The following is a 13,346-nucleotide window of genomic DNA, read 5'->3' as shown; positions in this document are numbered from 1 at the left end:
AAATAAATACTCAGCACAGAACAGTCTCCTGAATAGGTGACAAATCAATTGCAGGAAACTTTGCAAGACATCTTTTGGAGTGAGGTGAATTGCATTTTTCACTTTATTGGTGTATCATCCATTTGATATGGATTGTGCAGATAACCCAGGTATGATAGATTTTTATTCTTTTTAAAGTAATCGATCATATGGCTATTTGTTATTGAGGATTGTTGGCACCACTTGTATTTGGGAAATGGCACTGTTCACATATGAATTTAAGTCTAATTCCTTCCCTGGATCCAACAGTGATTCTTTTTAAAGTGATGCAAACTTTTAGGATAACTTTTTGCTGCCATCAGAAGACTCAGAAATACCAACTGTACTTAATTATTTTCCATTACATTGAAGATTACGCATGTGATTTTTTTTTTCAGGCTGTAGTATTCAGCAAAAGCAGTAGTTTAATTTTAAATAAACTGTCACCTAAAATCTCACTGTATTACATTTTCAAGAACACTATAGTCAATTGGAAAAAGGGAACCTACAACATTCGTTGCTTTAGTTTATTTTTCGGTCGTCCAATAGGTTTTGCATATCGTCGTCTTATTTGCGCCGCTTTCTCATGAAGTAGCTTTCTTCCCTTCTTCTTTGGTCTGCAGACCTGGCAAATCCACATCCCTGCATTGATTAAGAAAAAACATAAATTGTTTTAACTGTACATGCATATGGTGTGTGTCCAGTTTGTACCCAAGGTATAGAAAGCTACACCTCAGGTGCATTATGCCAACAAGTTCTACTCCAGCAAAAAGGATGGTTGGGGGAAGGGAAGAGAAACTCTCTCTATAATTCAGAAGGACACTTTTCCCTTTCCCATAGCAACATGGATCATGGGAGAGTGGCACTAGCAGAAGGATTCTAACATGTCCCCTCTTTCTACTGCCAGACCTCTCCCCATCCAGGAAGTACTAGACCAGGGGTCGGCAACGTTTGGCACACGGCTCGCCAGGGTAAGCACCCTAGCAGGCCGGGCCCGTTTATTTACCTGCTGACGCGGCAGGTTCGGCCAATCGCGGCCACCACTGGCCACGGTTCGCCGTCCCGGGCCAATGGGGGCGGCAAGAAGCGGCGCAGGAGAGGGATGTGCTAGCCGCGGCTTCCCACTGCCCCCATTGGCCCGGGACGGCGAACCGCGGCCAGTGGGGGCCGCGATCGGCCAAACCTGCCGCATCAGCAGGTAAATAAACTGGCCCGGCCTGCTAGGGTGCTTACCCTGGCGAGCCGCGTGCCAAACGTTGCCGACCCCTGTACTAGACCAAGCTTTCAATTGAAAATGAGGTGATATATGTGAAGAGTTTTACTGTAGCTTCAGTGTCTATGTTCTCTCAGGCTGTGTCTACACTGCTACTTTCAGTGCTAAAACTTTTGTCGTTCAGGGGTGTGAAAAAACACCCCATGAGTGACAAAAGTTTTAGCATTGAAAAGCATCAGTATAGACATGCTTTATTGCTGGGGAGAGCTCTCCCGGCAATTTAAAAAAACCCACCCCCTAATAAGCGGTGGTAGCATTATTGCCAGCCTGGTGGGGTTTTTTTTAATTGCCGGGAGAGCTCTCCCCTGGCGATAAAGCATGTCTATATTGCCCACGTGGCCGCACAGTAACCTGGGTGGTGTAGACATACCCTCAGTTTCATATTGTTAATTACCCTCATTTAGGTTTCCCGGATCAGTCAATGTGAGGCTGAAGAAGAACACTAGAGAACACAATCATTAGGCTTCTCACCATACAAACCCCTCTGCTGAGAGCACAACAAGATGCCTTAATTCAACACTTATCAAGCTTATGTTACAATCTGCTTTGAGACACTCAATAACAGACTTAAAAGTGGCCATTCTTCAACCAAAAAAACTTCAAAAATAGTCTTGAACAAGATTTCAACGAGAAACTGAAATTTCCAATAGAACTGGAATTAATTTGCAAACTTGTCGCCATCAAATTAGGCTTGAATAAAGACTGGGAGTGGCTGGGTCACTACAAAAAGTAATTTTCCCTCTGTTGATACTCACACCTTCTTGTCAACTGTTGGGAATGGGCCACGTCCACAATCATTAGCACTACAAAAAGTAAAATTTCCCTCTGTTGATATTCACCTCTTCTTGTCAATTGTTGGGAATAAGCTATATCCACCCTGTTTGAATTGGCCTCGTTAGCACTGACCCCTCACTTGGTAAGGCAACTCCCATCTTTTCATGTGCTGTAATATATATACCTGCCTACTGTATTTTTCATTCCATGCATCTGATGAAATGGATTATAGCCCATGAAAGCTTATGCCCAAATAAATTTGTTAGTCTCTAAGGTGCCACAAGGACTCCTCGTTGTTTTTGCTGATACAGACTAACATGGCTATCCTTCTGAAACCTGCTGACTCAAGACCCTTTGTAGCTTGCCCTCTTGGGTTTCTTCCCGTAGCACCTGGCATCTTCCCCCTCCCTGCTGATTCCCACCAGTCCTGCTTCCTTCTCTGAAAGTATTTCGTTCTTTTCAGAACATGTGTGTTCAGTTGGAGCTTCCAGGTTCTAGATATGCTCAGTGTACTTTATACTGGCTGCAGTGCTAAAAATTCCCCACTTCTCATTTCCTATGGGCCCGTCAGACCTTTTCCATACCGTTCAATTCCAAGATCCTGAAATAGTTCTCAAGATAGTTCTTGAAAGCCATTTCAGGTAACGTGGTTCTGCTAGACTATGCAAGCACTAGTAGATGGTGAAGCCTAGGTAGGAGATACAGCTTAGAAACAATTAACAGTAGCAGGATTTTCCTAACCACTGTCCCAAAAAATTTTCTGGAGGAAGCTAAACCATGTCACACACAGTGGCAGCAGACTATAGCATGGTTTCTTTTAGCACTGTTTGGTAAGGCAAATTGTTTTAGAACCTTGTCAACAGTAATTATGTTACAGAAGGTTGTACAGTAGTGGATGCTTTTGTTCCCAGTGTAGGTGGGGCCAAACTTTATAACACTGCTAAATATATAATTTTGCCATGTTCACATCTATTTTCAGCTTCTCTAAACTCCCTTCCAAAATGTTAACCAGCTTATACATTTTACAAAATAAAAGGAGGCACTATAAACCCATCTACATCAATGGCTCTTGAGAAAAAAAAAAAGGGTCAGATTACATCTAGCTGTAATTTCAAAAATATGGTGACTCAGATATGCTAACAACAACCTAACCTTACTTGGCCAAGCCTAAAGATGGGCAAATGAATACAAAAATATTGATTATTGAAGAAAAAGGTTATTGATTATTTAACAAAAACTTTATATCTGGAGCAATTTTAATAATGAAATATAAGAAAAACCAGTGATCAGCAGTGATACAAAAAATGAGATATTAAATACGGTACATATAATCCTAGATGGAGAAAGAGATCCTTTGAGAGAAGAGAGGAACTCTGACCACATGATTGTCAAATGGCTTTTTACAATGATATCCTCTGGAAGACACAAAGGAGGCTTTCTCCATGTGCCCTGATATGTTCTAGTGTGTATATCCCATATGTTGTCAGCTATGGCCTTGCCCAACAGCTTCACTCTGAATGAATAGTTCAGTGACTCAACTCATGTTATAAAATTGATCAATAGGAATGTCATTCACTTTGCAGGAAGGAATCTTAGGAACAGTCAAGCTCAAGAGGCTTTGCTTTTCATGTTCAGGACCATACTGCTAAGCAATCTATACGTGCTGAAAGTCTAACCTGGCACTTGAACATCTGGTCTAATTAATACATTAGTACAAGAAAGGTTTTCAGTATCACCTTTAGGCATTCGGGAAAGTGGTGGGTCACAGCATTCCATGTGGAACCCTCTATCGCAAGAATCACAGAAGAGCATGTTATCCTGAAATTGAAAAAAAGGATTAATACAAAGTTTCTAGAGATTCTGCATCACTACTTTTTGTATCTTTAAATCTGACAGTAAGAGAAAAAAAGAAACTGAAAACAGTGATTACAGAGCTTATTACATTATATAGAGGCTTATATTTTTACTCTTTTTAAAGTAGCCTGAAATTGTAAAGCTGAAGGGACTAGCCCACAGAATATGGATGAATATGCAAACACGAACTCAAAAGACACGGTGCTATTAAAATATTAAACTTACTGCATTTTTGCCTTGGATTCTACATGCACTGCATGTCTTGCATTCGATACACTGCCATCTTAAGGCCTTTACATTTGCTGTTAACTCAGGACAAAATTTCAAACATGATGGATGCCCTGCAAAATAGAGTATTTAAAATGTGTTGAGGTTTAATAGAGTTCCAACTCCTGTGTTCTACAACAGCTATGACACCACTGCATTTTCCATCACTAGAACCCTGCCAATGTCAACTATTCTCAGAACTTTATATTATTCAACTTATTTTTCCTCTTCTGAAGAGGATATGAAATAGCTGCTCAGAATGCTTTAATGTGGGGCGAGATGGAAAGTTTGCATTTACTGTAATCATAATGTGTCAATAAGTCCATAAGCACCTGAAACTGAATGATGTCTTGTCCAGGCTGTCTCCACAGCATATTAAACTATCACTGATTCTGAAAAAAATGCTTTTCATACACTTGAATGCATCCCTTTCATAGTAGCCACAGTGAACCATAACGTAAAAAGTTTAATATAATAGCATTAATAAATTTCTAAATTTTAGAACTAGATTACAGTATTTTTAATGTATGCACAATGGAAAACCTAATAAAATATATTTAATGAACTATATACATATATTCCTTTCATTTTAGTTATATTACTACTTAAACTGTCCTACACCACACACGTGTTATGGCAACAGTAAAATAAAAAATGTAATAAGATATTTATATGTAAAAAATTTTTTGGCTTCAAACAGAAATAAGGAGTATCTGACCCATGACCTTCTATGAAATGGACGCCTCTCCTTCATGGGGAGTGAAATTTGGTGAGGAGACACAGTTCTCATGGTTAAGATAGTCAGTTCCTCCTTCAAAGAATGCAAATGATCAGGCACCTTAGCAAATGCAGTGGTATTCTTCTTCAGGATTGGTTGAACAATTATTGCCAATGACCTCACCAGTAATCACCCTTAATTCTTTCAAGGCAAATCTTTAAAGGAAGAAGAATTTGCCAATTCTGTACCCACATTGATGAACAAGGCCATCAGACTACAAATTGTCAGGATGGTAAGAAGCTTTGGAGCCATACTAACTCATCACTATTATTAGATAGGTGCATTGTCATAGTCACAAGGAATGCTCTCGTACATATTTATTAGTACACTTTCAGAGGAGAGACTGGCCATGTGATCCAGGCTGTCTCCTCCTCCAAGTTAGATTGCTGTAAATCTCTTTACCTGAAGATGAGCTAAACCATCACAAAAAAGCTAGATTGAATAAAGCATAAAAGAATTTCCTATCTTTGTCCTAATCTCTAAAACCCGCCAACAGGCAGGGATGTGACTATCTCAGGGACGACCTCACCACTCCATAATCCTTCAAGCAGCTTTGCTCCAAAGTAGCAATGCAGTTGGAGAAACCCAGTTTTAAACTATCAGGTGCTGGAGGAGAAGATTCCTTAGACAGAAGTTTTTATTTTAATTGATTCTCAAATTCTAATTTAGGCTCTCTCTCTCTGCCTCTTTATCATCTATGGCAACTGTCTCAACCTATCTGCCTCAGTTTCCTCATCTGTACATCTGAAAGATTTATGTTTACCATTGAGTGATTTTGTGACAAATCAGTTATTTTTAAAGAACTATGAAAATAAGCATTATGTAACAGACAAGCAATTATTATCCTGCTAATCCAGAAATGTTAATATCCTGAGTTTCCAAGACTTTGTGGTCTTCTATTTCCACCATTCCTGTTATGCTGCGCAATTCAGACATATCACTTGCTTCCAATGGTCTTCTACATGGAAGAGAATTATTCACTAGAGTGCCCTTATTTTTAAGCAGAAAGGATCAGGACACCTGTCACAGTCAGGATGCAAGTAAAAATGTTTTAATAGCTGGAGGTTTCTTAGTTGTTCATTCCTCCTTCCAAACCAACCACCCTCTCCCAGTATTTTGGAATAAAAAATGGGACATGGGCCAGTAAATGAGCAGAGAGTGGGAGGCAGCCCTCCCTATCCCTACTTTTGGCTCCAATCCCCATTCTCTTAACTGAAGTTATCTGTCCCATGCCCTGCAGACCCTTTCTCCCTCTGCCCTGTCCCCTACTGTTCTTGATTTGTTCTTCTGTCCTCCTCCCCAGACCCCCATGCCTCTGACTTTTTGCACTTTGCCTTTTCAGTCTAACTTAGATTTGTACACATTTTCTAGATCCCACTCTCCCCTGCCTCCTCAACCTCCAGACATCTTCTCTTCCCCATTTTTTCCCCACCTCCAGCATAACTATCTCCTTCTGTCCTCTTTCCAAACATGTCCTAAACTGACTGATTAAAAATGAGTCTGCATGACACTAGCTCCACTCTCCAAAGCTCTTTGGCACCTTTCACTTCTCAGCTGTGCAGTGGGGAACAAAAGCAATAGGACCCTTCCTCTACACAGGTGAGAGGCAGCCAGCTTGAGGATCAAAGGGCTATTAGGAAACTGCCAAAGCTGAACAATAACCCTGCTACAGTGCACAGGAGCATTAGCAAGGCCAGGAGCAGGGTGACCAGATGCCCTAGCTAGTTCTATATGTACTCTGTTGGAGAAGACCAGCAGTGAGCAGGACAGAGCTCCCCCAAGATTTCAACTCTGAATGGCCTCTTTGAAAGAACCCTCCTGATGAATGGAGGATTACAGTCACTTCAGAGGGAGAATATGCCGCCTTAGTTCACCCAGGCCCTACATGATTGGGAAATGGAGATGAAACCTGGTTCCCAACAAGCCCCAGGGCCAGTTCCCCTTCCTTTTAGGAGTCTTCTCCCTCCCATGCATACCTAAAGTTTCCCTCAGTTCTTCCTGGAGTCAGAGAACCCCCGTATGAAACGGCATGTGACTGAAACAAAGAATGCAGAGGAGCATAGAAAAACACACACCGATAATAGGCATTGCAATTAACCCCTGAAACCCAGTTTCACAGATAGACTTGCTCTGTCCATCAAGAATGCAGATTATTCCTATAGTTTCTTTAACCCCTGTACAGAAGAACCTGCTTGTAGGCATGCTGCAATGTGCAAATCACAAGTCGAATTACAATGAACCTCCACACAGTCAAGTTTTTCTGTTTATATGGTGCTCCGAGATTGGTTTTTATTTTAATAAATCATCAGTAACTAAACTTTAGCCATCTGGTGGTCTGATTGGCAGTCTCAACATTTCATTTTGTATATCTAATACATCTGAGGAACTAATTAAAGATAATTTAGTCTTAATGAGGCAGAGAGAATGTATCAGTGTTAATTCAAATGGAAGCTGATCCATGAAAGTCAAGGCTTCCAATTCTAATGCTTCTTAGAACTGCCAGAGATTGTTTTATAATGGAAGAATAGCTGATATTTATTACCTCCTGATTAATGCAAACCATGTTTGCAAAAAAGCCAGTGTAACAAACTAAGTACCAATCCAGTTCATTTCTAAAGAATATTAGATTTGGGGTTGACAGAAAGCACAGAGAATTTGGTAAGTCGCAAATAAAACAAACTGTTAAAGAAAACATGAACTTTCTAATATAGAAAATCTAGCAATTTTCTTTACTGTATGGTGTAAATACATTAGGATACATGCTTATGGAAGTCTGTCGCAAGGTGACACAAATCAATTCAGAAGTGGATAATGGCAAAACTTTATCCTGCATAAATGAAAATTTCCCTTTTCTTAGTTATAGAAGTCTACATTTTATTCTATGCTGTCCTGTTTTATCCAGATACTTATATGAGACATCGCTGTGGTAATTTGAGTGCCTCACAATCGTTAATGCATTTATCCTCAACACCCTATAAGATAGGAAAGTGCTATTATCCCCATTTTACAGATGGGGAACCAAGTCAAAGAGAGATTAAGGGCTTGTCTACACTGTAGTGCTTCAGTATAGATATTATCTGCGCTAACGGACAGGATTCTCTCATCAGCGTAGGTAATCCATCTCCCCAAGAGGTGCTAGCTAGGTCGATGGGGGAATTTAGGATGGCTTAATTACAGCGCTCAGGGTGTGGTTTTTCAGATCTCTGACCAACTTAGTTAAACCAACCTAATTTTCTAGTGTAGATGAGGCATATGTGACTTGCCCAAGGTTACATAGGGAGTCTGCGGCAGAGCAAGGAATGATCCAGACAAAAAGGAAGAGTAAGAGCTGAGTATTATCTGCATACTTATGTCTCCAATGACCAGCCAAACCTCATTAATTCTATTAATGACCTCATATACATGTTGACCAAGAGGTGACAGAACAGAACCCTTTGGGAAAATGAGCAGCTATCTAAAAGTCCTTTATGGGTCTGCTCCAAAATTACTTGCTATAAACACTAAGTTGTCACAATATCGTACAAGATTAAGTTAACTCAGGGTAAAGTACTTTTAAACTCTGGATTTCACACATACAAAGCAAAGATTATGAATTCTATGCTAAGAGGTAGAATGCAAATGTAAGTTTGCCGCAAACTTTGGAAGAAGAGTAATTGCCATGGAGCCAGCAGCACGGGAAAGTGTGGTGACCAGGAGAAAGCTGTCAGGGAGCTGGTCAGAAGAGGAAGATGGGTCACTGTACACTGAGAGGAGGAAGAGAGATAATGAGCAGTTTAAGCAACTTTTCTTAAAATCATATGACATCTGGGGACGATTTTCAAAGGTGCAAAGGACATCAACTTTCCATGCAAGTTCGATGCCTAACTGGCCTTGTGCTTTTGAAAGTCTCCCTCCAATCTGCAGGGATGCATGACTATACAGTATTTATATAATTAATGTTAAAAAAAAGTTTTAATCTTCATGCATTATCGGTCCACAAATTGTTTCCTCCCCCCACTCAGGATAAACATGGGGAAACTGGTATACTGGCACTTAGCTAATATTTCAAGTCATTTACAAAAAAATATTATTTGTATTTTCATCCATATATTTTTTATAAAAATAAATAAGATTTTATGTAAAATCTACAGCAGTATAGATAATATCTAATTCCTCTATCCTCTACCCCAACTTCTTTTAAATACTATAACTCAGTGCTTATGAAATGCATCAAACTGATAGCCTTGCAGATGATGGATAAGATTTTGAAACATGGATGCCAGAGTTAGGTTTCTAAAATCAAAGCTTTTGCCCCAATTTTCAAAACCTTCTGCCCCCATTGACTTCAGGGGGAGCTGAAGTCAGTCAGCTCCTTTGAAATTCAGGCCCAAATGAATAATATGAATTTAAGAGTCTAATTTTTAGATATCCGGGTGTGAAAAGCTTGGCCTAAGACTACTTTTGACTGTAACAGGAAATGTACATGCTGAACAATGACCAAAAAGATAGATTTACAGATGGCTCTTGTACAATTTGCAAGTAGAACCAACTTACCGCTGCTGCCACAGTCTGCGCAGGAGAGCAGTTCTTCTGGTTTTTTTTCACGATTTGATTCTTTAGTCCCCAAACAGAAACTACATATTGGAATGGGATCAGCTCGTGGCTAAGGCAAAAATAAATACAAATTGTTGTTACTTTTCTTACACAAAAAGTGGTATTCCAGTCCTCTTTCCTCAAAATCAGAGGACAATTTACCTTCATTTTATTTTCTAAATGTTAGTTTCTTGGTTTATCAGACACTTATTCTGGTATATGAAGTTAATTTTTTCTAATCGATATTATGTTGTAGTCATCTCTCTCACCTTGCATTAACTTATATTTGAGCCTCAATAGTATCATTCATCATAGTAGTATCAAAGTGTTTTATAAATGTTCATTTAGCCCCAAACACAATCCAGTTAAGATCGTTTATCTTCTTTTACAGATGGGGAAAACAGTGGCATAAATGGTGAAATGACTTGCTCAAGGTTGCGTCACATCAGTGGAAAAGCCAGGAGCAACTACCCATCCTGTGCTCAGTTGTATCAATTTAGCTAGAATAAATGGGCCAAATGTGTTAACATAACCCAGTCACCTTCTAACATTAAACAGTATTAAACAAGGTCTGGGGTTTGGTATACACAGGCTTCAGCCTGCTTAGTACCATTGCAAACACAGCATTAAAAAGATCTTTTTAACCTTTCATTAAAGATACGGAGAAGGAAAAACAATGAAAGCATTTAAAACAGGGGTGGGCAAACTTTTTGGGCCCAGGGCCACATCTGGGTGGGGAAATTGTAAGCAGTCCGGCGCAGGGGGTTAGGGTGCAGGAGGGAGTGTGGGGTGTGCAGGAAGGGGCTCAGGGAAGGGGGTTGGGGTGCAGGGTGTATGAGGGGGCTCAGGGAAGGGTGTTGGGGTGCAGGAGGGGTGCAGCAAGGGCCGCAGGGACGTGGAGCCGGCTGCTTCTGAGAGCTGCGCGGGGCCCACGGCACCACAGGGGGCCATCCTGATGGGCTGGATCCGGCCCGTGGGCCGTAGTTTGCCCAACCCTGATTTAAAATGTAAAGCATTGAATGAGGCTTTCATTTTAGCAACATCCCTTGTTCCCTTTCCCATTAGCTGGAGAGAGTTTTTAGAAGCAAAAAACCCCTTGTTTGACAGTCTCTTCGATGGGAGTATCTGAGATGGGAAAAGAGAAGAAGCTAGTTGCGACGGGCGGGAGCTGTTGCTAAAGTCCAATCTCATTTCATCTCAGGTGATGTGTGGGATTTAGCTGGAGCTGATAGGGGTAGCGATGTCATCTGGATCCCGCTCTCTGGCTCTATCTAGTTAGGACATCCCTCAGGATTAGGACGAACAAGGTCCGGGGTGTCAGAAGGGGGACGGGGGGCAGCCATCATGGTGAAGCTTGTTCCACTAGCCTCAATCTATTCTTTTTGTATTTTCCCCCAGAGTCTCTTTAAAGACCCAAAAAGGGAGTGATGAGTGGAATAGCCCATTCCCTCATTGTTTCGTCTACCAGTTAGGCCTAATATCCAACAAACCAATTTTGGTTCATTAATTTTCAATTCCACATGTTCTATTTTTACCAAGCATGATTTCAGCATAGTCCCTGAACCATCTCAGCAGGCTTTTTTGTTTGGACTAATTCGGTTTTTCCTGTTTGGTTTTCTTGCACCTGTTCCCACCACCATTTGTTGTTATAGGTTGTTGTGACATCTTATGAACTTTTACATACCTTTTACAGTGGGGCTTACAATTAGAGTACATTGGTAGGCCCAACTACCACAACACCTCTCATCTAAGCTTACTCCAACTTAATACAATACCATCTCTAATGAGACAAGAGCAAGGGGATATTAAATAAAATTGAAGATGGCAAATTCAAAACTGGTAAAAGGAAATTACTATTCCACATCAGAGACAACTAGATTGTGAGAACTCATTGCCAGTATATACAACTAAGGCTAAGGGCTCAGCAAAATTCAAATAAAGATTGGGCATTTGTATAGCTATAATAATAACTATTACAAAAATAAATAAGAACTTTGGAAGAGACCAAGACCCTCAAGCCTCAAGGCATAAGGTAATTCTAAATCAGGGGTAGGGAACCTGTGGCATGCAAGCTGATTTTCAGTGGCACTCACACTGCCTGGATCCCGGCCACCGGTTCGGGGGGGTAGGGGGGGAGCTCTGCATTTTAAATTTAATTTTAAATGAAGCTTCTTAAACATTTTTAAAACCTTATTTACTTTACATACAACAATAGTTTAGTTATATATTATAGACTTATAGAAAGAGACCTTCTAAGAAAGAGACGTTAAAATGTATTACTGGCACGTGAAACCTTAAATTAGAGCGAATAAATGAAGACTCGGCGACCACTTCTGAAAGGTTGCCGACCCCTGCTCTAAATATTAGATAGGAGAAAACTCTCTCTGAGGACACGTTATTCCATAACTGTCCACTAGAGGGGTTTCTTGCACCTTCCTCTGAAGCAGCTGGTACCAGCCTCTGTTGAAGAAAGGATACTGAACTAAATGGACCCCACTGATCTGATCCAATTTGGCAATTTCTATGTCACTATTAAATCAACATATGATATGGGAATAAATTAGACAAACACAAACTTTAATTTAGGAAGTCTGAGTTTTTCAGCAAAGCACATTTTTCTGATCAGGAATTCACTTGAGGGGTCTCACTGTTCGTCCTGTTTGTCATTTGCTGTATGACAAGTTAACATCAATATATTAAAATACTTCAAAATAATTTGTGTAACAGATTTCAATGTGTTAAAAACAAACAATCACATTACCTAGAAAAGGCTAGCTTACTTAAGGTGCTTATGGGCCTGATCCTGCAGACGCAACCAGGCATAGCCCTTTTTTCAAATGGAAGTATTCACAGTAGGAAGTACTAAATGTTTGCACAATTAGGTCCTAACAGAATTTTTAAGTGTCATAATTACTAGAAGATAACAATGAAACAGTTAAAAAATTCACGGGAAAGATCTGGAATGCAGCAGAACTATATCGCTTCCCGGCTCTTTGAGCTCTGGTCAAGTGAAAAATTCTCTTAGTTTAGATACCAAACTGAACAAATGATATTTCAAAAGATACACAAGCTCCAAATCAACATTTTTGCATTTCCAAATTGAAAAAGAGGCAAGAGAACACTTCACCAACCACTGGTATTAGATGACGTTACTATAGAAATTCCTTTTAAGAACATACAAGTCTACATTTACTTCTCCCAATGGTTCTTTACTACTCCTAGCAATACCAAGGCCTCATACATCTGTTTACGTGTAGACATCTGAATGCATAGAGGTAGTAGTTTTCATAGCTGTTAACATACTGCATTAAATAAACATTTATTTTTCAGAACTACAGTTTTGTTATTTGCTGGTATGTCCCTTTAAAATATAATTCAAAAGATTTTGATATTCACACATACTCTCAGACAGACACAAACACCTCAGACCATACCACACACAAAATCTACTCTTAGCAAAATATTTTTGATTCTATCAGGAATCATAGATTTATTGGTCTTAATTTTCCATAAATGCATTAAAGGAGACTGAAACATCATCTTATGCTGTCAAATATAACTGCAGACAACACATACTGATTAGTTTTATTAATGCCATAAATTGTTACAAATTACGTTCACTGCTGAAAAAAATCAAATCGCCACCTTGAGAGAAATAATTAGGAAAATTATAGCATTGTGTCATTTCTAATTCAATCATGTTTCTAAAACAGTGAAAATGAATTTCAATAATTTATTTTAAATTGTTGTGGGGTGCCCTTCAATAGCTTCATTAACCTTATTGGTGGGAGCATTCTACATTTCAAAGTT

General features: G+C 39.7%; 1 protein-coding gene across 1 annotated transcript in view; it reads right to left on the bottom strand.

The window, feature by feature from the left end:
* KAT6B (lysine acetyltransferase 6B) overlaps positions 1–13,346 on the bottom strand; it is a gene marked incomplete in the record, with an annotated part of 194,026 nt that overhangs the window by 77,495 nt on the left and 103,185 nt on the right. The window contains 4 exon segments of the mRNA XM_034775361.1: positions 528–660; positions 3,802–3,883; positions 4,145–4,260; positions 9,498–9,606. Of these exon segments, the coding sequence (XP_034631252.1) occupies positions 528–660; positions 3,802–3,883; positions 4,145–4,260; positions 9,498–9,606 (440 nt within the window).

This window comes from Trachemys scripta, chromosome 7 (genome assembly GCF_013100865.1).
Source record: "Trachemys scripta elegans isolate TJP31775 chromosome 7, CAS_Tse_1.0, whole genome shotgun sequence".
Classification (NCBI taxonomy): domain Eukaryota; kingdom Metazoa; phylum Chordata; order Testudines; family Emydidae; genus Trachemys; species Trachemys scripta.
Note: the sequence above shows the minus strand (reverse complement) of the source record. Positions and strands in the feature narration are given on the sequence as shown.